Source organism: Anser brachyrhynchus (genome assembly GCF_964034855.1).
Source record: "Anser brachyrhynchus genome assembly, chromosome: 2".
NCBI lineage: Eukaryota > Metazoa > Chordata > Aves > Anseriformes > Anatidae > Anser > Anser brachyrhynchus.
The window spans coordinates 137,046,927-137,072,868 of NC_137695.1; the positions used below are offsets into that span (position 1 = coordinate 137,046,927).

Here is a 25,942-nt window from a genome sequence, read left to right on the forward strand (position 1 = left end):
AGGCACATCACACGCTGCGTGTTGTACAAATACAAGTGTCAGGCTCCTGCCCTGGGGAACGTAGTCTAAAGCACAAACAAGAACTCCAGCAAGAGGAGAGAGAGGGAAATGGTACAGAAAGCAAGTCACATCACTAAAAGGGGGCTGAAATAAATAAATAGAATAAATAAATACGTATACTTCCTTTTTTCTCCTTTTACCATGACTTTATTACTGATTCAGCGCTCTGCAGGCACTTGGGCTTGAAACTATCAGCCCAAAAGGCCAGAGCAATTTGGGGTCGCATATGCACGAACCTTCAAGAGTATCTTCCAAGTGGCAATCCAGTCAGCAGCAGCCAGGCTGTCCTTGTCAGTTCTTCAGCTCTGGGCAGAACAATTCTGGCACGCTACGGCGAGCTCAGAAGAAGAGCAAGACAGCAATTAGCCAGCTGACGGGGCTCGGTCTTATGAAGAAAGACGAGAAGTGAGAAACTAATACAGAAAATTACAGGTCAGATAAAGGCAACTGCGATAATGATCAATGCATTTTTGGAGGGTGGAAACACAAAGTAGAGTGAGGAATTATTTAAGGTGGTACAAAAAGGGGGTGAAGATGGCTAAGAGATTGTTCGAGAGACGAAGAACAGAACATGGACAGGACGAGAGGCAGCACAGCACCACACAAGTCTAAACACAGGCTGACTTATGAGGTAGTCCTAGATTACAGGGAAGCATCAGGAGTGACAGGAAGAAGTAAACAAAATGAACACGCAGGATCTCATGCTGTTTCAAGGACTGTATTGGAAAACCCTTCATCAAGGCATGGCAAGTAAAGAGGCAGGATAGAAAACAAAAGAGAACAGGGAGGTGCTCTTGGTAATCACATCGGTAGTGCCTTCTGCTTTGGTGGGGAGCTGGAAAAAGGGAAAAGGAAAATTACAAAGGCCCCACTAGAAAACAAAACGCAGATTTACTACTACAGGAGTCAAGCAAACAGAGAACAGAGCCATAAGCATGTTTCCATGTGCCCAACTTGGTTTCACTCATGTGAAACTAAGTTGGCTCCGTTGATTTAATGGACATAACTGTGTTAAAGAATGAAGCAGCTGACAATAGAATCTGACTCACGTATATCCTGGGCAAGAGCTGACATGATCAAAAGTACCGGAAGCTGTGCTGAGATAAAGTAGGAAGAGGATTAAACAGGTGGAAAAATCCCAAAGGTTCTCTATGATTCAATAAAAACCTTGTCTAGAGGGTGCTGGGTACACTTTATGCAAACATATACTACATTAAAAAGGAGACAGATACCCCAAATGCTTTTCCTCTAGTTAACAGAAACACTTCTTGTAACTACTCATGAACAACACGTCATGGAAGACGCACCTAATGCTTTCATTAGGAATTGCCCACCCTGACAATTTCTTGCCCAAAATCCTACATACCATATTGGGTACTGAGAACACAGAAACACATCAACAGCACACCCTGGAAACAAAAGAGTTCAAAACGGTTTCTCTTTGTGCAGTTTAATTTTCTGACTTCTTAGTTCCGGTTTTAAGTAATGGACTCCATGTAGTCATTCCTCCCCTATCAGATGGGAGAACACAGTAAAAATCCTCGGACCCACACACATGCACGTAGGTCATGCTTTTGACATCCTAGCAGAACAAATAAAGCTTTTGGGGAGGAAAGAGTAAGAAATAATCAAATTAAGCAAAACCTTGGGATGCTGGTAACACAGAACTGTAAGTTAGAAGCCAGAAAATTAACTCCACAAAAGGCCAAAATGAGGAGAACGGGTGAAATATCTGTAGTAGCTACCAGATTACTGAAATCAAATTTTACAACATTTTTTAAGTATGGGGGATTGTTACTTATTTAACATACAAAAAAATATATCTTGGTATGTTTACAGAATAAACAAGTACACATTCTCCGTTTCTGAATAATGACAAATATGCTCAATATTAATGCTTTATACTAAGGTACATCTGTGTATTGTTTGCCTCATGACATCTCTAAAACAGAGAGAAAAATATTGTTAAACTAGAAACCATCAATAACGTGGACTTGTAAACAAAAAGAAAAGTTATGTCTGTAGGGCTTAGAAATAATATGTAAATAGAGAACTAATGCCATAATGCAGATACATGATTCATGTTTGTACCGAGAAAGCTTGGAAAAAGAACCCAACATCCCTATATTTATTCATTTTAATGCATTACAGCACGATGTTTAGGACACAAAGTAAGCTGCCAAATGAAATAACTTGCATAGAAAATTAGTTATAGAAAGTGTTTGGGAAGATTGAAGAGCAGCATTAGTAACATTTTCAACATTACTCTAAAAATTATTTCAGCCTATTCATTCTGAGAGAAAGAAACTTGCATGAAAAATTTTTGTTTCTCTCACCTTCAATTTTGTAATTTATCCAGAGAATACCTTGGAAAAAATGAAAAACAAGTGAGCGGGTTGGATTTTTTTTTTCATTTCCCTTTTATCTGTATAGTTAATAACTGTCTGTACGTAAATAACTTTGCATGCATTTATGGTTACATGCATTTATGAGTTTAAAGTGCAGGATTACCCATATACTGGAGCATTTGTAGAAAACTCCAGTTCCACAAGAAATGTAACAAGGCACAGTATGAAACAGCGAATACAAAGGAGGCTTAAGAAGACCAAAATTTACAGCATAACTGTACAGTCATTTGTTTTACTCCTGTCCATGTATTAATGGTCTGATTACAAATATTTAAAACTATTATTGCTGTTTTGATTGCAAAGATTATTTGTGTTCATTCCAGTGACTTATAATAGAATCAAGTTATGAAAAAAAAATAAGACAGATCAAATCCAACTACATTAAAAATGCAATGGATAATTTATGGATCATTAAAAACATAAGCAACTCTTTTAACTATCCAATAAATCAACAATTGCAGAAGTATTTTAAATTTTATTAAAAAACCCAGGAAACTTATAAATCTCATTTTACGCTCCAACAGGATACACAAATTGGTTTAGTTTTTCCTTTCAGCTGCTAGACGAGAAACCAAATCAGTTTTCCAGCGGCTCATCCGACAGTGGGCTGACTGCAGGAAGACATGCAGCCCCCAAGGGGCGACTGCCACAAACCTCTCCGACAGCTTGTCCAACAGTTTGCTTCTGTGAGGTTGAAACAAGCCCAGCTGCTCTGCTCGGGGTTGCACTCTGGTGCGGACAGAGACGGCTGCTGAGAGCTCCCGGGTCACAGCCTCCCAGCCCCGAAGCGAGCCCTCGGCTGACTGTGCCTGGGCAAACTCTGCACACACACAGGCGATGACATGCAGGCACCTCTCAGTTATGTCATTCTGTTTGTTTCTGAGCTTTTAGGTAGCAAGCGTCAGGGCGTCTTCAGCAATCTTTCAATGTTGAGTTGGTACTGCCCTGCTCCCAGAGGTGATGACCCTAATCTGGTAGTTCAGGGCACGACTCCCTCAAAGGGTGGCAGTACTTAGCCCAGAGCACACACAGAATCATGGCATCATTAAGGTTGGAAGGGACCTCCAAGACCACCTGGTCCAACCATCCCCCTACCACCAACGTCACCCACTAAGCCATGTCCCCAAGCACCACGTCCAACCTTTCCTTGAACACCCCCAGGGACGGTGACTCCACCATGCAGGGTATGACATCTGCATGAGGGTGGTGAAGCCCTGTACGCCTCCACACGCGTACCATGATCATTAGAGAGAGAGATCCCCAACCTTTAACGTTTATGGTCTGACCCAACTGTCGGCAAGACAGAGGAAAATGTAAGATGATCTAGCTAAGCATCAGATCTTACCCCAGCCCCTCCACCTTCTGCCAGCCTCTTTCTGCCAAGACTAAGATCTGAGACTAAGAACTCTAGACCAAGATCCTATAAACCTTTGAGCTTCTTGGCACCCTTTCAGCACACAGGGCTTTATATACTCTCTGCAATAGGAACTCACGGTGACCACCTGTGGGCAAACCCTTAGGGGGACCTCCTGAGGCGTGTCCCCCGGACGTGATTCAGGGACTCTACCACCCCAAGCGCCCCCAGGACGTGGTTCAGGCTCCGTACCGCCCCGAGAGCAGCAAAGGAGCAGGTTACACTGCGACACCGGGGCACTGCTCCCACCCCAGCCGCCTGCCCACCGCCGGCTCAGCCGCGGGGGGCGCCCCTTCCCTCAGCGGCTGGGGCAGGGCGCCGCCATGTCGCGGTACGCCGCGGCTGCGCGCCGGCCGCCTCCCTTCGCCCCGCCGCCACGGTTCCGCCTCCACTTCCACACACGGGGCGCCCGGAGGCGGCGGTAGGAAAGCCGGGGCCGGGCCGCTTCCCCTCGCCGGGGTATGCGAGAGCGCTGCCGGCCGCGGGGCCGACGAGAGGCGGGCGGCGGCGGCGGCCGGAGAGCGGGCGGGGCGGCGGTGTCGCCCCCGAGGGAGCAGCGCGGGGCCCCGGCGGCGGGCGGCGGCGGCAGGCGGGCGATGGAGGAAGGTGAGGGGCCGGGCGTCACCGCCATCCCTCGCCCCGTGGCGCTGCCCCGCCGCCGGGGAGGCCCGTGTGGGCGCTGCGGGGGGCAGGCTTCGTCCCCTTCCCCGCCTCAGGCCCGAGGGTGGGCGGCCGGGGGCAGCCCGGGGGCGCGGGGCTCCTCTGTGCAGGCAGCCCCTATTTGTTCGGCCCCAGGGGTTTTCTGTGGGGTGCCCCTTTGTGGGGCTGGGGGGTGGCGTTTGGCTTAACTGGGGAGCGCGGCCGGGAGTGGGCACCTTGAGGAACAGGGGAGCAAAGGAGCCGTGCGCCGCGCTGTGTCCCAGCTCTCCTGATTTTGGAGGCTTTCTGGGCTGGATGTGGGCTCCGTGGCAGCAGCGCCCAGGGGTTTGTGCTGCTGGGGTGCACACATCTGCCCCTGGGGCTGTGCGAGCTCTGTGGTGTGAGCTCAGAGCCCTGAAGGCCACGGTGTGCGGCGGGGGACCTGCTGCTGGCCTGGCGCACGGCGTCCGGGCCATCGCTTCTGGTGCCAGTGCTGGAAAACAGAACCCCTCTCTGGTGTCCGTTCACCCTGCGGGTGCACTTCGCTAGCTTGTGGGTCTGTGTTGTGCTTCTCCTGGTCATCTTTTTCTGCAGACTGAGGAAAATATCCTAACACGCTTACCTGAGATGTGAATGGGAGCCACTGCGCAGCCTTGATCCTTATTGGGGTCCCTCTCTGAAAGTTTCCCAGTCCTGCTTTATCCTTCTTCCAATAAGAGGACAAAAATCGCAGATAGTGGTCACTTTACTGGTAAAAAATGGATTAAAAGAGTGGCACGCAGGAGCAGTGACTCTGCAACAGAAACACAAAACTAAGTGGAACACGAAAAAACTTAAGGGAACTTGCAGGGAACTGGGGAGCGATCGTGGATAAAAAATTGCTTGCTGGATAGAGAGATGCTAGAGGCTGTGTCGTCAGTTCAAAATGCTAGATTATTTTTAGTCGTCACCTTGGTTGACTTTCATTTCACCCCATTTAAAAGGACTCGTGGAAGTGGAGACAGCATTTTTCTTGTTTGAGACAGCTGCAAATTAAACAGAAATAGCATCCTTGGATCTTTCTTTATTATTGCTTCTTCTGAGGGGGAAATCTATTGAGCAGTTTTCAAATTGTGGTGAAGATCACTTGCTGACTGAGGTGTCGTGGTTTCACAATTAGAATTTGAAATTTTTCTTTCTTTAGGAGTTTTCTATTGCCGCTGCTGACTCTAGACTTTGCAAGCATCTTACGCTTCTAATTTGGTTCACTAATATGCTAAAAAAAAATGAAAGAAATGCATTTTCCTCCAGCGTTCTCACTGCTACTTCTTTGGTCATCACTAGGATGGCAAGGACAGACAGTTGGCTTTCCAATCAATCTGCACATTCTGGTGATGTAAATATTTTCTCCCATTTTATCTTGTCCGATACCAATGACTTCCAATTGCAGTGCACTCTGTGTTTGCATTGCTGCTTGATTTAAGGACGCGAAGAGTTACCAGTGTACCTTTCGTTTTGGATTGACCTAATGGTAAATGCGATACTGAGTGCCTTAAGCATTGTTTTGTTGAATATTGTTCTAATTCTTGTTATGTTTAAGAAGCTAGACGTTTTCTATTCATTGTACCATGAAAAATGATACAATTGAGATCTTGGTCTGCTTAGAATAATTTATAATTGCTTTGAAAATCCCATTAAAACACAAAGGCAGGTTCAACATTATGGGCAGACACCACTTTAACAGCTTATTTATACCACTATGCTGTTTCTGACTTCTAAATCTAATAGTTGGGGTTTAAAAGTAGATCAATTTAGATGTGAAGTAATACACCGCCAGAGTAATTAGCAGCTTTATTGTGGGATGGCAAGAGTGACGCTTGGAGTTTAACGTTGAATGGCTGCATGGAAGCTCTGTTTTAAGTCCAGAAGAATCACTGGTCGAAGTTTTGTAGCCTCTGTAGGTCAAATTAGGTAGCCAAAAGGACTGGAGTGCGAATTACAGATAACCCTTTTCCTCACGCTTCTAAAATTACACTAAGTATTGTGGGGCATCATCTTGAATATAGTAGCTATCGCAGATATTTTGCAACGAGTCTTTTTGAATGGAGACTTGCACTCAAAGAATTAGCCTGGTTACATCTCAGACTGTAAAATAAATGGACCAGGGCTTCACACTGCCGTCATGTACAGAAAACAGAAGCCAAGGTCCTCAGCAGTGATGGGAAACGAGCTATGTGGCTTACCAGACTGGGCCTTTTCATTCTGTGTTACACTAAGAATTCATAAGTCGGCTTAATTCCAATAGATTTGGAAGCAGGAAAAGTGTTACGATGAAAGCTTTTATAAAGTCGATGTAACATGAAGATCAGACAGCTCAATTTAAAAGCACTGGCTAGCCCAATTTTTACATAACAGTAATGTGCCAAGTGTGCTACTCTACTAAAGCCGTGTAAAACCAGAATGAGAGTAGTATGGAATTGACACCAGTTTCTCCCAGTGTCAACACCAATGCGTCTAAACTTCCTCTTTCCTTCATTTCTATAAAATGTTAACGAGGGAGTAAAACAGCTAACTTCCAGTTTGATTCAGGGTAATCCCAGAGTATGGCCTCAAGAGAAAATTACTGCTTTTTTTCTAAGGAATAACTAGGGATTGATTTCTGTGTAGTTATAACATTATTTTAGTTATCCATATGAAATAGTTTAGCTGAGTCTTTTTGTCAAATGTATTTGCTGTGTGGCTGAATCCCTGGCAATAACTGGCTGTTACCTGCTGCTGTGTGGATTTCTCAGAGTGCGATTTTAGGTATTCTGTTGCAATAACTTCAGAAAAATGTCTTCAGGGGCAGCAGACCTGCGACAGAGGAGGAAACAAAACTGCACAGAATCTGACAAAATGGCTCCAGAGGAGAGAAACAAAGAAAACTCAAAGCTGGGAAGATCGCCAAAATGTAAGCTACAGAATTTTTAGCCAACTTCTGATTTCTTTTTTCATATTCTTTTACATTTTATGGGAAGATATTTCTAGCACAGTAATTTATAACAGACTTGCTTTGCATTAGGTTTTTGAATGTTTCAAGAGAAAGCATGCATGCACATTAGGATTCTTTAGTAATGACATTTTATGTATTGCAGAGTAAAATGCTAGTCCTGGGTTGTTTCAGTTGGAGGGGGGAGGTGTTAAGAATCTTATTGTTGGCTATTTGAGCACAGATAAACATTTTAATTGCGCCTGGAATTATCTTTCAGTTGAGAAGCTGAAAGGCATGAATTAATGGTATTGAAACAATAGTCAGAAAGTCCTTACAGCTCTTCAAGGCACAGAACTAAAACCAGGTGTAATTATATGCGAAAGCTCACCAAGCTACCAAAAACTTTTATGTTAAAAGCATATACTAACTTGAGGGAGCTACAGGGGAAAGAATGGGTAAAATTCAAATTATTTCCTTCCCTTTCCATTTGCAAAGCGGAATGGAGAGTAGCATGTCTCGGCATTGGTGTTAAATGGGATTTTGTCACTTTTTTTCTGTTGATGCATCTAAAGATTTTATGGTGTTTTGGACAAAATTAAAAATGTTTTTCTCCGTACTTGTAATTCATTTTTCCTTCTTGAAATTCCTTTGAAACTGAAGCTTGTTAGAACAGAGAGGAGTTTGCCGCGGAGCGTGTGGGTATTGTATCCAAAAGGCCTATGAAGCAGCGGTGAGAAATGAGAGAGAAAACTGCAGGAAAGGAACAGCAGCACAGATCTTGATGGATCTGTGGTGATGGTGGTGGGATAATTCTGATGCTGGTACGCTTACCTGCTATTCAGCAACAAGTCACACTGAGGGCATACTGTTTGTGGTTTAAGTCCTCTGGACTACTTTAGCTTTCTCACTCTCCCTTTTCAGATTTGTTAATTCAACGGTTTGCGAAACTTTTCTTTGGCTGTCTCGCGGCAGTCACTAGTGGGATGATGTACGCTGTGTACCTCTCAACATACCACGAACGGAAATTCTGGTTTTCCAGCAGGCAGGTAAAGAAAAAGTTAAATTACTGAAACAAAAGCCAAATTGTTTCCTTGAAATTAAAGCCGATCCATGCCAGGTTGGAACTGTGTGCTTTCAGAATCCCATGTCTTTCTGCTCAGGCCTCTGTCTTTGAAGTAGTTCCTTAAAAAAATAAAGTGTTTCTGCTACTGAGAGTAGTCTTGTCTTGTCATGTTTTTTTGTGTTTTCCCATGCCATCCTTTATAGTTGAAATAACTTTTCTAAAATTTGGGTGAAAAAAAGGAAACATAATGGGGTCGTGTAAACTAAACATCAGGGATGTGTGTTTTTTTAAGAACTCTATTGTTTAGAGAGGTATGGAAAGTCAAATGAGATTCGGGTCTGAGAATATGAAATGATCCTGTGCACCTTGTGCTAACTTAGTACGTGGATTTGAGTTGCTCTGATTCCTAAGTTCTAGGGAGTGTTGTATACCTGACAGAGGTGCTGGGAAGATTAATGTTTTGTGGAATACTTTGAAGATGTACAGTGGAGTCATAACCACGTGCTGTATTACAAAACCAGTCTGTCTGAAAATATATGGTCTTCCATGGAAAGAGATTGCAGGAGGTGAATATTTATTTTTTTTTTTCTAGGAACTTGAACGAGAAATTACATTTCAGGGTGACAGCGCCATTTATTACTCATTCTATAAAGAACTGCTAAAGGCTCCTTCCTTTGAAAGAGGTACAAAAACGTTTATTTTATTAACCTTGAAAAGTTCTGTTCTCTTTCTGGAGGCAGTTATAACTGCTGCAGACTAAGGAGGCTGATTTTTATACTCCTGTATAGGTATATTGGTCAGATTTATAAAAACTGCACGCTGACCTAACTTTCCAGAGTAGGATTAATGTTATGCTGATACCGCCACATTTGTTATCGTCGGGTTTGCCCATGCTACGTAGTTGATTTTTAGCCCTGTAAGCGTATTGTTCTTTAATTTGGAAACGGGGGATGGAAATTACTGTTTCATCCCATCAGAAGCTAGAACAGTTTCTGTCAAGAGATGATCTGCTCAGTCCTGTCCCTGCCAGCAGTTTCTAAACCTGACAGCTGTGATGAGTACTTGTTGATGAGGGCTGAGCAAGGGGGACAGAAACCAAGAGGGAGGAGAACCAGCTGGGTGGCAGTGGTTTCTCCGCCCTTTGTGCTCCTTTTTATCCTGCGCTGGCTCTGGCGGTCACCACCACCCATAACTGGGTCAGGTTCTTGAACCAGTGGAAAACGAAAACGGCGAAAAGAAGCTTGAAGGGTTCTGTGCTGTTTTAGTGAGTTCAGAAGAGCACAGAGGGAAAGGTGAGACTGCTGGGAGGGAGGGAGGAGTGACCAGCCCTGTCTTGCAGCAGCCAGCTGCTGAATTAGTTGAGTCCTCTTATGAAACCTCATCCTAAGCCAGTTAAACTTTATGGGTATAGTTTTATTGGTAGCGGTTTCCCAGCTGATGCGTAGCATATGTCAGCAGTGTGCAACATGGCTTTGGAACAGTCGATTCCTTATTATCTCTGGGAAGATTACCCGTGCTGGCGATGGATGGGCCGCCTCATTCACAGGCGTGCTGCAGCTGGCTCTGCAAACAGGTACACTCGTGTGTCTACGAGGCATTTAGGAGGCATGCAGTTTTCAAAGGCTTTCATGGGCCTGCTGAGCCCAGATTTGAGCTCTGTAAGACCTGGTTTGGCCTGCAGAGAACCAGATGCAGACCACACACCAAGATGCATTCAGAGCTGGAAACAGTGATCTTCTTTGCTGCACTGTTGTTGGGTTTATTGTTCTTTTTTTTTTTTTATGGATTATTTTTCTCCTTCCCTCTATTGTCCTAAATAATGACAAGTTATTTTTTAAATTATAATATCTCTGAGTGATGTGTCCTACAAGTATGCCAACTTCAGCTTCATCTCAATCCCATACAAAGGCATGTTGTGTTAGGTGAGTGGTTCTTAGAAGTCTCAGAAATGCAGGGCTGGGAAAGTTGATGAGGCCGTGGAGTCTAACCTCTCTGTGGAGACAAGTTTAATACATCCTGCTCATCCCTGCTAGATCTTTGTCTCGCTTCTTAAGAAGCTCCTGTGAAGGTGATCTCTACGTGGCTGGTTCCAGGACTGCATCAATGTGTTGTACCTGAAAAGACTACACGTTAGCTGATTAGTTTTGGACCTTCCACTTAAAGACTAGTTCAAAAAACAGTAATGATTTTGTTGCAATATCAATAGGTTGGAACAGCACCTAGCACAGTAATTTCTTCCTTTTAAAATCAGAAATGATGAATCAGGTAATAGCCTTAGCGTCCAAATCTGTTTCCCCCTGCCTTTGAGTATACTTCTCATCCCTTTTAAGAAGAGCAATAGTAAGCGCTTCCAGGAATAATATATTTTCTTTTGTCTGTAGGTGTTTATGAGTTGACACACAACAATAAGACAATATCGCTGAAGACGATAAATGCAGTCCAGCAAATGACTTTGTACCCGGAATTGATTGCCAGTGTGTTGTACCAAGCATCTGGTAGTGAAGTATGTGCATTTCTCCTGCTTCCTGTGCTTTCAGTGTATGTGTGTGTGACTTGCCATGTTGTGTACAGTAAATACATGCAATTTTTCTGGAGTGAATCGAGCTAAGCCTACCACCAGGTTCAGGTTCTCCTCAATTCCCATCAGTCTTTGGAATAGGATGGGGGGCGGGGGAGTTACATGCACCAAACCTTTCTGTCTGTTATTTCTTTACTTCTGCAAACCCCTTAGAAGTGCTGAGAGGATCTGTGCCATCCATTAAAAGCACAAAAGTTAGGTCCTTCAGAGTACTGACCAGTGCTGCCTCTGTCTATCCATTCAGTATAGGTAACAGGGAAATAGATTTTTGTAGGTGAACCTTTTGTCTCTTTCTGCTCCACTTGGGCTTTGTTCTGCTTATGCTGCATACTTGTGTCCTCCCTTTATGCTCTCTCATTTAACTTTTTTATTTTTATATGTTCTCCTCTGTGTTTGGAACCATTTTTGCCACACCTTTACCTTTCCGAGTTCCTCTCTTACATACTTTCTTTCAGTAGCCCAATGAACTTTATATCTCACTGCAGTATGGATTCTTTAAATCTGACCCGTGCAGAGTTCATGCTGTTACAAATACAAAAATCCTGGCACTAGCAAGCTGAGTCCTGAGTGTGCTGTCAGTAAACACGGCTTCGTTCTCCCTGAGCCCAAAAGAAAAGCATGCTTGATACTCTCCTAGAATTGAGGCCGCCTCTTACCTGTTTGTAAAGCACCTAGCACGCTGTTAGCAATATGCATATAGTAAGTAGCAATACTTTCCAGCTTCAGCTCAGTTGCCGCTATGTCTCTTCGTTTTTATTTGTAATTTCAGGAAGTTATTGAGCCAGTGTATTTCTACATTGGTATAGTTTTTGGACTGCAGGGAATTTATGTGACTGCATTGTTTGTAACCAGTTGGGTTATGAGTGGGACTTGGCTGGCAGGAATGCTGACTGTAGCATGGTTCATTATTAACAGGTAAGAAAAACATCTTTATACAATCTAGTTTGTCACTAAGGCGTTTAAAAATATGAGAGTGGGTTAAAATGCTTTCTATTAAACTTTGTGTTCTCATTGGGAGAGCGGGCTCTTGTGCTGAATACAAAGGGTTTACCGGAGATGCACTGACTCTGACGATGCCTTGGGTAATGGAAATAGTCTCTTGTCATCCAAACCAGCCACGCTGTCAGTTGGCCTGAGCTCATGGCTGTGTGTGAATACATGGGTGCTTTCACACGAGTCCATTTTGCAAAAAAACATTCATCAGAAGGTTTTGGTTTTGTTCTGATGAAGAATACAAACAAATTTCTGAAGTTGCTGAAAAGAGAAGTATTGTCTGTGGCCAGCTCCAAACATTGTGACCATTGTTCTGTTGCTTAGAAGGAAATGACCAAGTGCATTTTTTCTATAAAGGATCCTTGATTATTATTAATTTTTTAATCTTCTTTTTGTAGAATTTTTTTGTGCAATGTGGAATCTTCTTAGATGATTCTGACCTCAACATTTTTTTCATTTTGTAACGTTTCACTTGCATGAAAATGCCCCTTCCTTTTGTGAAACACCACAATAATAGGGAACTTCATGTAGGCAATGAGAACTTGTGTTCTCATTCCTGGTTTGTCACCAAATAGCTCTGGGGTTTTCTGTGAACTTGAGAGTACTTATTTGCCCTGAAAAATGTTGAAATCCTTTTTAAAAAAAGAAAAAAAAGGGCACAAAAAGCTATGGAAGAGCAAAGTGTTAGAGATGTGCTTTTAAAGTTGAGCTGTTGGGAAGCGTCTCTTAGGAGTGTGAAGTCATCATGACCAAATCTGTGATTAATGGCTAAAAATACTGCTCATCAAGCTGATGTGAGCAGTGGAAAGCAGGAAAAATAGTGAATAAATCTGTATTTTTTTCAGCAGCAGAGAAGATGAAACACTGTTAACAAATTGAAAGGTCTGGTAGTTAAAAAGAAGCTCCCAGAACTCCTCTGTGAGGCGCTTCAGAGGTAAAAATGAAAGGTGACGCTTTCAAGTACCTAAACGATAAAGGAGCTTGAGGCTCCTTTTTAAAAGCGCAGTAGACACAAAGAAGACTGTGTACCTCTGAAACCGATGGCTTTGATCACATTTGAAAGCACGACTTGTGCTTCTAAGTCGCTTTAGCACTTTTTAAAACTTTCTCCTCCAGTTCCAATTGTGCAGGTACTGTCAAGTCATTCCACGAGAAGACCCTGCTGCTGTTCTGTCCCATGCTTCCCACCCGTCTTTAATCCCTCGTTTTGCTGGGGAGAATTTTCCCCGTAGGCCAAGTATTTGCTGGTGCTGCTGCTGCACTGCTTTGGATTCGGAGTATGTTGTGCTCTATTGCCTAAGCTGCTTTTTAACATAGGAGAACAGAAAAGGCTCTTCTCTCTCAGCTGATGCTCATGGTAACATGAAAAGCTGCTGTTCCAGCAGTGGTCCCCAGCCTTTGGGTTTGTAAATGTCACCTGACATGGAGGTGTGCTGAATAAGTGAGTCAAGATTGGACCTTCCATGCTGATATTAAACTCGTGACCTGCATCAACAGCAAAATTGTGCCCGTGTTGCTTTGAACCTGATACAGGAATAGCTTGCTTGCGAGGCCACGCTGGTAACTGGAAGTGACATTTAGGCTTTCCTTGATATTTTTGTTCCGTAAATCTTTAATAATTTTGTTTGTCTGTACTTTATTCTAGGACAGATACAACAAGAATTGATTACTCCATACCATCAAGGGAAAATTGGGCTTTGCCATATTTTGCATGTCAAGTAGCAGCTCTCACAGGCTATTTAAAAAAAAACCTAAATTGTTCTGCAGAGGTAAAACTAAATTAATTTCTTAATAAAGAGTTGGTGGTGGAACTGTGCTCTAGAGTAGTTACCTCTTTGTCGCTACTGCCCTGCTAGGGAGGAAACTGTATATGTTTTGTTTGTCCTTCTCAAAGCCGCCACTTGGATTTTCTCCTAGGCACGTGTGGTTTTTGCTAAGCGAGTCGTGCCCTGCCCTGTTATGCCCCCGTGAGGGTTTAGAGAGAACAGTGTGGGAATCCGCTGTGTGCTGTCTTTTTTAAGATAAACAGATGCCGAATGTTTCTCAACATGCAGCCTATTTCATTTCTTTTCCTGTTGCTTGGAGAAGATGGTGGTAACTTCCTGTCCCAGTCTGTCTGTCAAAGGTGTTTCTTTTGATTGGCTTTCGGTGTTTTTGAATGTTTCAGTAATGACTTTTTTCCATCTGAGGAGGTATTAAGTATGTCTGAATGCAGTATTTTATTTATCTCCTAAAATAGTGAATTTCTGTAATTCCTGTTTTAATGACCTCTCAGTTACTTAGTGACAGAGATGCGTAGGTATCAAATTAATGCTTTGTTGTTCTCGTTTTCTCTAGAAGTTTTGTTACCTTCTGGTGAGTGCTTCAACGTACACCTTCATGATGATGTGGGAGTACAGTCACTATCTCCTGTTTGTCCAGGCCGTGTCTCTTTTTCTGCTTGACAGCTTTGCTCTAGCACAGACAGAAAAGGTATTAAAACTCATCGACCTCCTGGTAGTTGGGGACTTAAATACAGCCTCAGAGGTGCCTGCCATCCACACTGCTCAGGAGCTCCAAAGGGCATAGATCGAGTGGTGACTCGAGTGTCTGGCAGCCTGGGTCCAGCTAAAGTGCACGTCCTGTCCTTTGGAAGAATGAAATGGCTTTAAACTTGCTCTTCTTTGGCCTGCTGTGTTTCAAACAGCTTTCCTAACAAAAGGGCAGAACCTAAAGAAAGCCCCAAGGCCTGAAAACATCTACGGAGAGATGAAAGTGATGAGATTCAGTCGTGCACCCTTTTTGGCTTAGCTGCCTCTTCTTTTCCTTTCCCTATTCACAGTAGGGTGGGGGGGTGACCAAAAAAATGCTCTTTTGGCTCTGTACAATTAAGGGGCATTTTCACCCCAGATGGCCCACCTTATACTGACTCAGTCAACAAATAATGCAAATGCAATAGGCCAACTGGTAACTGGTTTTTCAATGTGAGAAAATATTTGAATTTATTTCGCAAAATGGTTCTTAGAAATGTTGTAACAATAAGACATTTTTCCTTAGCCTTTTCCTATGGTTCCTGCTTCATACTTGCGTGCCTTCGAGTTTTCCTAGATGTGACGTCAGTTTCAAACTGCGTGCAGGAATAATTGGTCACCTCTTCTTTCAGTTGCTTTTATATGTTCTTCAGCAGAAGAAAATACTACTACTTGGGGCATTTTTACAGATTTCCCGTGAAGCAGTCTAGTTACTGAATCTGACCAGGGCCATTTTGATGTGAAATACTTTTCACAGCCAAATGGTACCCTGCTAGATTCCTAACCTTGAGGATAAAGATTTATCCATTAAATCCCCTAATTAACAGGAAAATGAAGTGAACTACCTCCTGCTCTAGAAAGCAAAATGTATATCCACTGTAATTTATTTTGTTTCTTCAACAGGTGCATGAAGTATACAAAATCTACTTGTTTTCTCTCCTCTTGGGGTACCTATTGCAGTTTGAAAATTCAGCCTTACTAGTGTCGCCGCTACTAAGTCTTGTAGCAGCTCTAATGCTCTCTAAATGCCTTCAGGTAACTAGACTCTCCTCCAACTCTGAATGTAGTTTTTATTATTTCAACGGAACTCCAAATGATACGACATTCTTAACATATTTTTGCAGATGAATATGAAGAAAGGTACATTTTTATCAAGATTGCTGAAAATTATGTACATTTATTTGGTACTCGCAATAACGCTGACGCTAAACTTCTTATTAAAGGTAAGATTCATCTGTAAAAAGTGATTTTAATTGTCATAATCTAAATGAAAAGCTGCAGTTACCTTGGAAAAGTCTTTTGAAGTGTCGCTTATCTTATTGGTCTGAGAGTTCGTAACTTAATTTATTGTGAATAGAGATAATAGAGTAAATTTTATATCTATATATTTATTTTAAAACCTTTAACAACCCAAGCAGCTGTTTTTTGTTGGAGGCTTTAGTCTTTTGGGTTGAGATTAAAGCATAGTATGGAAATACTCTTTAAATCACACACTGGTTATTTCATAAATGTGTTTTTTGTTATAACTTGGATGGTTTCTACCAATCGGGTTAGATACTAAAACAGTATTCTTGTGCATGGAAAAGAGTTAGTAGGCTTAGGGTAGGTGTTAACTGTCAATGGGATTTTAACCTGGTCTTAGGTCTTGGTTAGTAACTCCCTCTTACTGGCCCTAGCCTTTTATGTGATTTGCGCCTTTCCTTTACATCTCAAATTCATCCTGGTTGTATTAATTAAGTGTCATCTTAAAAATGAAGATCCTAGTAAATGCTAAAAAAGTCTGAGAGAATGCTCAAATCTGATTGTTTTCTTGTGTCATTCAGATTAGTTAGCCTTGCTGTATCTCCAGGAAAATAAAGCCTAACCCTGAAAAACATAACATAAATTACGTAGATGATACGTAGAACTTTTGGCTGCTCAAACAATTTATGTGAAGATTACAAATGCTCATAACTTTTGCTAGGCTGCAGTCCTATTGTTTAGTGGAGCTAAACACAATGTTCTTTGGCTTGCTTGATGGTAAGTCCATGTCCATTTTTCATGATCTTTTTTGCCCCACTCGGTAGCCTTCTGGCAACTTGTTGGCAACTTCTCACTAGCCCTCCCATTGGGGTACATGAATGAAATGCAGGGTATGATATTTTCTAGGAAATCCTAAAGAGAGATTTATTTAAGTGAAGATTTACAATACTGTATCAGTACCTTAATTGGCACACTTAATCCAGTGTGTGGGTTTTAACTAAATCTTGAACAACTGATTATTCCATGCCATTTTGTAATCTGCATGAAGTGACTATGTGAAAGCTGCTTCCTGCATTTAATAAGATTGTTCTCTGCTAAATTAATTTTCAGATGTTTGTTCCTCATAAGGAAAATGAGCATTTGCTGAAATTCCTTGAAGTGAAACTTGGCTTAAACACAACTAAGTAAGTTTTAATATTTTTTTTTTTACATCTTCTAAGATACCCAAACTTCTGAAACTTCTCTAAGAAGCACAAAATTTCAGTGGCTTGTGTGGATTTTGTAGAGGAGTTAGCAAAACTTTATATTTGTCACTAGGTTTTAAAAAAATAATTTTAAAAGGTGCATATACAAAATTTACTTAGGATTTGGAGATTTCTGCTGTTCAGTATTTCATCCCTTGGGAGTAAAATCCCATCGTATAGATATTTGCTTTCTTTGATGTTGAAAAGCGAAAACTTTTTGTACCCTGTCTAGTGTTTCTAATAAGATGTGAAAGCAGGGATTGTAGGGTAAAGGTAGCGGTCCTGACTGGAAAACCGTGAGGGGGGTCACGGACTATTGATAGTACCTCAAAACATGGTTGGTTGTTTTTTAGTCTTGTAAGAATAACACCACCACCACCAAAAAAAAAAAAAGCTATTTGTTTTAGAAGAAATTAAGACAAGGGACAACTTAAAAGTCAGAGGAAATCCTTGTGATCCTAAGAGAAACTGTTTGCATATGTAGAAGAGTTGAGTGTTGGTCTGCAAGAAGGTAACAACATGGCTACAGATATCCTGGAAATCTTCAAACGGAGTATTGGTAAGAACCAGAGATACCTCCTGGACCCAAGCCAGCATTTGCAGTTCTGTGCAGGAGTTAGTTCTCTCTCCTGTGAACTCCATCTGTCTCTTACAAAACTACTTCACAGCCTTTCAGGAGAAGATTTGGAAAATGACACCACAAAACTGAAACTGTTGGGGAATTTTTGGAAGAGAAGATATTCTGAGTTTGACCAAGATGCACTGTTATAAAACACATACATGCACGTTCGTAATTGTTTTGCAAGAAAAGACAAGAATGCTTCTGGTCAGGATTTTGGTTTATTCAGCTACCAGGTATTATGGATGTGTTTTGTTTTTGTTTTTTCCTGGGACTTAGTACATGCTACTTTCCAGGCTCTGCAACCGTGCATTGAAGTTGGTGATTGAGACAAACTGGGTGCAACTACCCCTGGAAAATCGCGTAACTAAATGTTGGAATTATGGTTTGCAGCACAAGAACTTCAAGATCTGTCTTTTAAGGCTAGTTTGGACGTGCTCAATTGTTAATCCTGAAACTGGTTCTGTCTAACTGAAAGTGGTTCAGTCCTCTGGTCTTCACTTGGGAGTAAAAGAAAAGCAGGAGGAAAGCAAAAGAAAATAGAAGACAAGAATGCACTCACTGAATCACGTGCCACACGAAGTCCAGTTGAGAATACGCATTTATAGTGCTTCTTGGCATAGTATATAACGTTTCTGCTCATTAACTGAGAAAGAAGAATGATCGAGCGGGTTCAGCTACAGAATTAGAATTTCAGCATTAAGGATTCCATTCTTGGCAGTGCCTCAGGCTTACGTGTGCTCTCAGATGACCACTTTCCCTGTGGAATGAGGACAAGCATACCTTCTTGCATCAATATCTCTAAAATCTTAATCCACTGTGACAACAAAGTGCTTTGTGGTCCTCATAATGGAGCTATACAGGAGGCTGGGTTTTTGTGACAGAGAAGAGTTGTAGTCTGGCCTCTTAAGATCACAGGCTTTTTCTGGAAGATAAGCTTTTGATAGTTACTGTAAAGAGGACTTGTAAAACAGTTTAAAATTATAACATACTACTTTTCAAAAATGAATTTCAAATAGTTTCTTATGACATGAATAGATGAAAACATGCTTGGTTGTTTATTTTTTTTTTTCCCTAACCTATGTGGTATTATTATTGTTTTTTAATGGGATGTTTTTGCCTTACTAGGAATTTTACAATGAATTGGCTCCTTTGTCAAGAATCTCTTCAGGCACCATCCCAAGACTTTTTTTTGCGGCTAACACAGTCATCACTGTTGCCTTTCTATATTTTAGTATTAATTATCTGCCTTTTTTCTGTAACTCAGGTCATTTTTAGGAGAATTTGGTAAGTAACTTATTTATATTGGAAATTTAGAAGTGAAAAATAAGAGGTTCATGGATTTATAAGTGAATGGTCAATCGTGTATCTGATTGAGGCCTCAGGACAGAGTTAGCCCATTGAGCATGCAAGGGCATGGGCAGCAGTGGAAGGGCTTCCACAGAAAATCTTGTAGTGAGGAGCTTCTTGAGCATCCCTTCAGTCAGGACAGGGAATTGTCTCTGGGTTTGTTTATTTGTTTTGTGGTTTTTTGTTTGTTTGTTTTCCAAAGGTGCGATTCCTGCAGAGATTTGGCTAATGGTTTTACAATATGTTTGTCTCTTAGCACTGTGAGAAAGAAATAACTGTTTTCCCCTTCCAACAACAAAGTCCCTGGATTGTTTCTGGAGGATTTGTTTCTCTGTTTTTTGTTTTTGTTTTATTTTTTCCAAGTTTACATATTGCAAAGAGTGAAATGGGTGGAGCTGAGAGGATTTCAGATTTCTAACACTTTCCTGGGTTTGTTTTTGTTTTGTTTTTTTCACATCTTGTTTCCTGTGATAAGGTTCATCAGTCTTAGCTGCTCAGAATGGAGCTGAAGTAAAACGGACTCAATTATTTTTAGTTTCACAGTGATTCACAGTTCCCTTGAGAGAAGGGTAGTGGAGCTGTCTGTGTGCAGGCTCAGAATGGCAAGACTGTAGATCGTAGATCCTAGCATAACTTATCTTGGAAGCTGGCTAGGAGATTACATCTCCCTGGTAGAAGATAAATGGTATAGCTGCTTAGGTGTTAGGGCAGATTCCTCACTTGTCTGCAGCAAAAATGAGTAGATTTTTTTTCAAGGAGTAAGACTTTCAATAGGTGAAGATTATACTGCTATAAATGAAAATATGTCAGGTTGGATGTGAAATAATCTGTTCAAAATGATAAACTACTGGTTTTTTGCTAGTGGGTGTAGTATCTATTTACTGCTTCATGATGAGCAGTAACTTCAGTGTATCCAACAGGTTTTTTAAAAGCTTAAAATAACCCTTCTCCCTCCTCAAACAAAAAAAAAGCTAATTAATTTGGAAACAGTTACTAATCTCAAATATTTTTTGCGCTTTGTCGTGAGGATTTATTTACAACTTTGTGACTGAAATCACTTAATGGTAGAATAAAATGTCTTTCATGTGTCTCACTATCTTGTTTGTAGAAAAAACATCTGTTGTAAGATTTTGGTTGTCTTTTATTTGTAATTATATATTCATAATATAGTACTGTCACTGAAAGGTGTTTTTGTAATCTTACTTTGTGGTAGCATGGTATACGTAGTCATACAGATTCCATAATCTTCACCAGGTTAATGATGCAAAGAAATTTAGAATGTGTGTACAGCATGCTTTGCCTAAATGTTCGTGGAGTATGCATGCTCTTGAATTAGACTGTCTCTTGTTGCTGAAGTACCTTAAAATAGGATTGGCGGTCATAGGCAGTGATCCTGTTGTGTTACTTCACAGCCATTGCTTCAGAGACAAGGGACAGCAGGTACTGAGAGATCACTGACAAAGAATGAAAACCAAATAGGCAGTGCAACGATGGTGTATGATATGGCACAGAGTGATCTCAGTGTGCTGCTGACTTTATGGTCATAAAAATAGATTTATTGGCACCTTTGCCTGAGATAATGTCTGAATTAAGTGATGTCTCATTTTCTCCAACTGCAGTGGTGAACCACTGAAAGAGACAGTTAAACTTGAGGATGGTCGAATTGGAGAGAGGCCAGAAATAGTTTATCATGTAATTCACACAATTTTACTTGGTTCTCTAGCGATGTGTTTGGAAGGGTAAGTCTCGTTTTGATGTATCTCTTTTGAAAGCAACAGAGAATTCCTAACTGGACGTGATGCTCTATTTTAACCCCCTTTGAAATGTGTCTACAATTCTAAAGTCTTTTCAGAAATATTTTTGGCATACAGTGGTACTAGTTAGTAGGGGAGATCACAAAGAGAATTTTGACTCTAACTTGCATAGAGGAGTGTGATAAATTGTGCTTGGTCTCTCTAATGTGTTTTCCAAGCTTTAATGCAGCCAAACTGTGAGAAATTGATCACAGCAAATGTGAAATGCTTTCCATGAAGTATTTAGGTGTAGAACTGTTCTGTAATTCTTTGAATATTGTATTCTAGTGAGATCTTGTGTAGTGTTTTGATGAATAGTATTTGTTCTTGATCTCTAAGAAGCAGAAGATTTCTCACCCATCACCTCAGGCTAGCCTGAGGTATACCTTTGCTTGACATGTTAAAGCAGTAGCAAAACAGTTTTCTAAGGTATTGTGAGTATTAGTTTTTAAAGCTACAGGACCTAGCATTTGGAAAACCGTATTTTTCCAGTCTTGGCTCTCATCTAAATGAATTGGAAGGTGGCAAACGTGTGTTTGTATCACACTCGTCATCCTAATACCTGAATATTCACAAATTATTAAAGTGAGCAGACTGTTGTATTGCCAAGTAGTTGTCTTGAATTGTCTGTCCTCAAGAGGCAAACAATGCCAGCAAATAGTAAATTGTTTAATAAACATTTTCCTTTCCTTTCTTCAGGAACTCCCTTATAGTACAGTGTCTGTACAACTTTGAATAGCTACTTTTTATCCTTGTTTGGCTGGAAAACTGCAACAGCCAAGTGACTTTACTAGTCTGTATGTTTTTCTTTCATCCTCCCCTGAACTCTGTGAAGGATTTTGTCATCTTTGACCTGGGATCTTGCTCCTGCATCTTGCAGCAGATAATCAGGTGCCTGCTCTTCTGCTAGAGATTTCCTTGGTTTACCTTCCAGTGCCATCAAGTTTGATCTCAGATTTCGTGTCAAACGGTCTGGATGTGCAAGCAAAAAAAAATCTGAATGCTTTTATAAATAGCCTGAATCTGCACAGTGGCATGTACAGAGTCGCAACTAAGTTCTTGCACTATTTTTCAGAATGAAATATCTGTGGACTCCATATGTTTGCATGCTTGCTGCATTTGGTGTGTGCTCTCCTGAACTTTGGATGACACTCTTCAAGTGGCTTCGCCTGAAAGCTGTGCACCCAATACTGCTGGTGAGTTGCTGTCATCAATGTCTTGGGAATTGCAACTAGCAGGCATATCACTTTTAAAACAACATTTACTTAAAACCTAAAGAACTCCCCACTATAAGAACGTGTAGTTCTGTGAGCAGTGGATCTCACATACCTGCTTTTTCCTGTGCCTTTTATTTCTAGTAGCATGTTTTCATGTGTTCTCTGGTACCTGGTGGTAAACTTGTGTTCACACTAGAGCCTTTTTCTCAGGAGGAGCAGAGCTGTTTTCATCTCTCTCTTTCACACATCTGTTTAATTCTTTTAAAAATCTTTGAGACCTCAAGACCTCCTATATTTAGTTGAAATCGGCCAAGAAGGTCAAATGCTGTTTAGGAAGAGTGCAGGAGAAAAAGTACAGGCATGCAGGTAAGCATTGATGTAAGTCTTGTTTCACTAGGAAATGAGACTAAAATGTGGTGCTTAGGTTTATTTAATTGCTGAGAGTAAAACAGCTTCAGAAGAAATGGTAGCTGGAGTTAACTTAGTGTAGGATTTGTTCTTGTATGGCCATTTCAGAGAATGCTACAATTGAAGAAGAGCTTGTGCTGTAATGCAAACAATTCCCACACTTCCAATCCTAGCATTATTCTTAATATGCTGAGAGTTGCTTTGGGCAGCTTTTGTCAACTTTCTGCACTTCTTTTATTAATAAAATGAAGATAGTGTGTTACCCTACCTTTAATTTCAAGATGCTTATAGGAATAAATATTTAATACTTAAACAAAGATTCGTGTATGGCACTTGTGAAAGTGCCATTTACTGTTGAGTCATAAACATTGACGGTGTCCTTCCAGTCAAGGAGTAAGAATATATTCACATACATGTAAAACATGTTCCCTTATACTTTATACTTACATGCTGCCTGCTATATAGACTTGCTTTTTTCATAGAGTAGCTGTGTTAACAGCTTATTATCAAGAGGAATGCCTTGTGTACACTCCTTACCAAATATTTTCTGTACCATGTGAGCAATCTTCTCCTTTTGCAAAGGGTATATGATATGAGTTAGAGTGATGGTGTGATGAAAAATGGTTTTCTGTTTTTTTGTCTCACTATTGTTAATCTGAATGAAAGCATTAGTAAAATCAGAGTTTGAAATACTTCTTTCATATTTTTTTTCTTTTCTCGAATTATCTTGTTGTGTTTGTATCTGAGAGGTTTTTACTTCTGTTCCCTACTTCATGTGCGCATTGCATCATTGTTTTGTATCATTGTTATATGAGCAGTAATTAACCATCTCTAATATTGGTGGTAAAGTTAACATGGGTCAAAAAAGTCCTTCAGTGCTAAATTAGACAAGCTCTTGTTTGTAGTTTTTTGCCCAGTAGAAGACTGCAAAAATTCACCTGCAGTCACTAAGGTTTCAGACATAAATGTGGCATGCCAGCGTATGAACAGAATCATCACGAAGTCTAGGTAGGAGAATAGAGAACAGTCCATAATCCATTTCTTCTAACATCTATTTTCTAGGCTCTCATTCTGAGTATGGCAGTTCCCACAATAATTGGATTCAGCTTGTGGAAAGAGGTAAGAAAAGTACCTTTCTGTATTTTGTTTTGTCTTTAGGCAAAATACGAGTCAGAGCACTGAACAAATATAATGCCAAGGAGAAATAAAAGCTGACATCTGAAAATCTGCTGGCTTCTTTTTGTTTTGTTTTAAAACAAAACTGTTCACATTTTTTTAGTATGATGTATTTGAAAATTCAGTTTGTTAACAATCATTTACTGTAATTAAGTATTTGAATTTAAATTAAGACATTATTATATTCATCTGTTACTCTTTGGATATATAAACTGACTCAGCAAAGAAAGCATTGCCAAATAAACACTTGCAATACTGAAAAGTGTGTTGTCTCTATCTTGTTCTTAGCGAGAGGACGTGAGATTAGGTGGAAATAAAATTATGGAAGGCCATAGGCAAATAATCTGAGAGCTTTTCAAGCAAACTATAATGGAGCTAAATCGTTAGTGTAGAGCACTGTGTATAGATATTGTATATACTACAATACGGGGGGAAAAAGCTACAGATATTTCCTTGTTTAAAAGAAATACTCTGTTCTTTACTGCAAGTCATGGTGCCAGACAGACTGGCAGGCAGGGGAAGAGTATTTGGAAATTTATCTTTTAGACTTCTTTAAGTGCAAAAAATACTGAAAATATCCCATAGAATGTAACTCACTACTGTAGTGTCATAGCTTCAAAAGAGTTAGTTTGAATAGTTTTATAAGAATTTAAGATATATTTGAATGCTTTGTAAAAAATAAAATAAAATTCAGTCTTGACTAACATTATTTTAACAGATTTTATAACGTCTGTCTTACAGTAGAAATTTTGTTTGCAGTGTAATCTCACTCTTTACACATTTCTGGCAGAGTTACAGATAATTTTTCCTGAAAAAAGCTGCAGTTGCTCAAAAAGGTTATGCAACTGGTTACAATAGAGAAAATTAGTTTTAGTTGAACAAAGAATTCTTTTTACACATCATTTTTTAGTAAAAGCAGTGTGCAGGTTTGGACTCTAGAGGGCTACATCCCTTGCAAATCCAGCTCTTGCTTTCAAGCATTAGTGAACAGTTTGCTTTCCATGTTCGTAATTCACCCCTGAGCTTGGAAAGTTTGATTGATAGGAACAGGACAGTGCAAATGCCTTGAGGCTCCTAATCTGTTACTTTGGCTACAGAGGGATGAGTGTACAGCTCAGCATCTTTCTGCTTGGCTGCCTTCTGATTCAGTCAGGCATAGTCCCTCATCCAACTAGACTTTTTCTAAGGGCTCTGATTGTTAAGTGAAGCTGGTACTCCTTGGGGGCAGGAGTGGCAGTTCCTCTTTTGTCTGTCTTGTTCCTGGGACAGTCCAGGAATATGTCTAACAGCTCCTGTGGTGCTATGGCTTTTCAGCCCTGATATTAACATATGGGAGCTGTTCTTAGAACCACAGACCCACAGAATGGTTTGGGTTGGAAGGGACCTTAAAGCCTACCCAGTTCCAGCCCCCTGCCATGGGCAGGGACACCTCCCACCAGACCAGGTTGCCCAAAGCCCCATCCAGCCTGGCCTTGAGCACCTCCAGGGATGGGGCATCCACAGCTTCTCTGGGCAGCCTGTGCCACGGCCTCACCACCCTCTGAGTGAAGAATTTCCTCCTCGTAACTAATCTAACTCTCCCCTCTTTTAGTTTAAAGCCATTCCCCCTTGTCCTATCACTACACTCCCCGACAAAAAGTCCCTCCCCAGCTTTCCTGTAGCCCCCTTTAGGCACTGGAAGGCCTCTGTAAGGTCTGCCCGGGGCCTTCTCTTCTCCAAGCTGAACAACCCCAGCTCCCTCAGCCTGGCTTCATAGGAGAGGTGCTCCAGCCACTTGGTCGTCTTTGTGGCCCTCCTCGGGACTCGTTCTAACAGCCCCACATCCTTCTTGTGCTGGGGGCTCCAGGTGGGGTCTCACAAGAGCAGAGCAGAGGGGGACAATCACCTCCCTCACCCTGCTGGCCACGCTGCTTTTGATGCAGTCCAGGACACGGTTTGCTTTCTGGGCTGCAAGCACACATGGCTGGCTCATGTTGAGAGCTTCTCATCAACCACCACCCCCAGGTCCTTCTCCTCAGGGCTGCTCTCAGTCCGTTCTCTGCCCACTGTGTATGTGTGCTTGGGATTCCCCTGGCCCAGATGCAGGATTTTGGACTTGGCCTTGCTGAACCTCATGAGGTTCGCCCCGGCCCACCTCTGAGGCCTGACCATGTCCCTCTGGATGGCAGCCCTTCCCTCCTGCGTGTTGACTGCACCACACAGCTTGGTGTCTTCAGGAAACTTGCTGATGGTGCACTCAATTTCACTGTCCATGTAACCAACAAAGATGTTAGATAGT

General features: G+C 41.3%; 1 protein-coding gene across 3 annotated transcripts in view; it reads left to right on the top strand.

Moving 5' to 3' along the window:
• Positions 1–4,201: 4,201 nt before the first annotated feature.
• The window catches only part of DPY19L4 (dpy-19 like 4), a 32,451-nt gene continuing 10,710 nt past the window's right edge, over positions 4,202–25,942 (top strand). Inside the window, exons 1-15 of one of the 3 annotated variants that reach the window (XM_080583095.1) lie at positions 4,202–4,488; positions 7,343–7,450; positions 8,393–8,517; positions 9,127–9,217; positions 10,916–11,037; positions 11,882–12,027; positions 13,751–13,874; positions 14,443–14,577; positions 15,519–15,650; positions 15,740–15,838; positions 16,968–17,041; positions 18,849–19,007; positions 20,690–20,809; positions 21,939–22,059; positions 23,551–23,607. In XM_080583095.1, coding sequence (XP_080439221.1) covers positions 4,344–4,488; positions 7,343–7,450; positions 8,393–8,517; positions 9,127–9,217; positions 10,916–11,037; positions 11,882–12,027; positions 13,751–13,874; positions 14,443–14,577; positions 15,519–15,650; positions 15,740–15,838; positions 16,968–17,041; positions 18,849–19,007; positions 20,690–20,809; positions 21,939–22,059; positions 23,551–23,607 — 1,758 coding nt within the window. In that variant the 5' untranslated portion in view covers positions 4,202–4,343. Of the gene's footprint in view, positions 4,489–4,582; positions 6,032–7,342; positions 7,451–8,392; positions 8,518–9,126; positions 9,218–10,915; positions 11,038–11,881; positions 12,028–13,750; positions 13,875–14,442; positions 14,578–15,518; positions 15,651–15,739; positions 15,839–16,967; positions 17,042–18,848; positions 19,008–20,689; positions 20,810–21,938; positions 22,060–23,550; positions 23,608–25,942 lie in introns of those variants that run through there. The other 2 variants (XM_080583096.1, XM_080583097.1) reach the window with 2 other exon arrangements.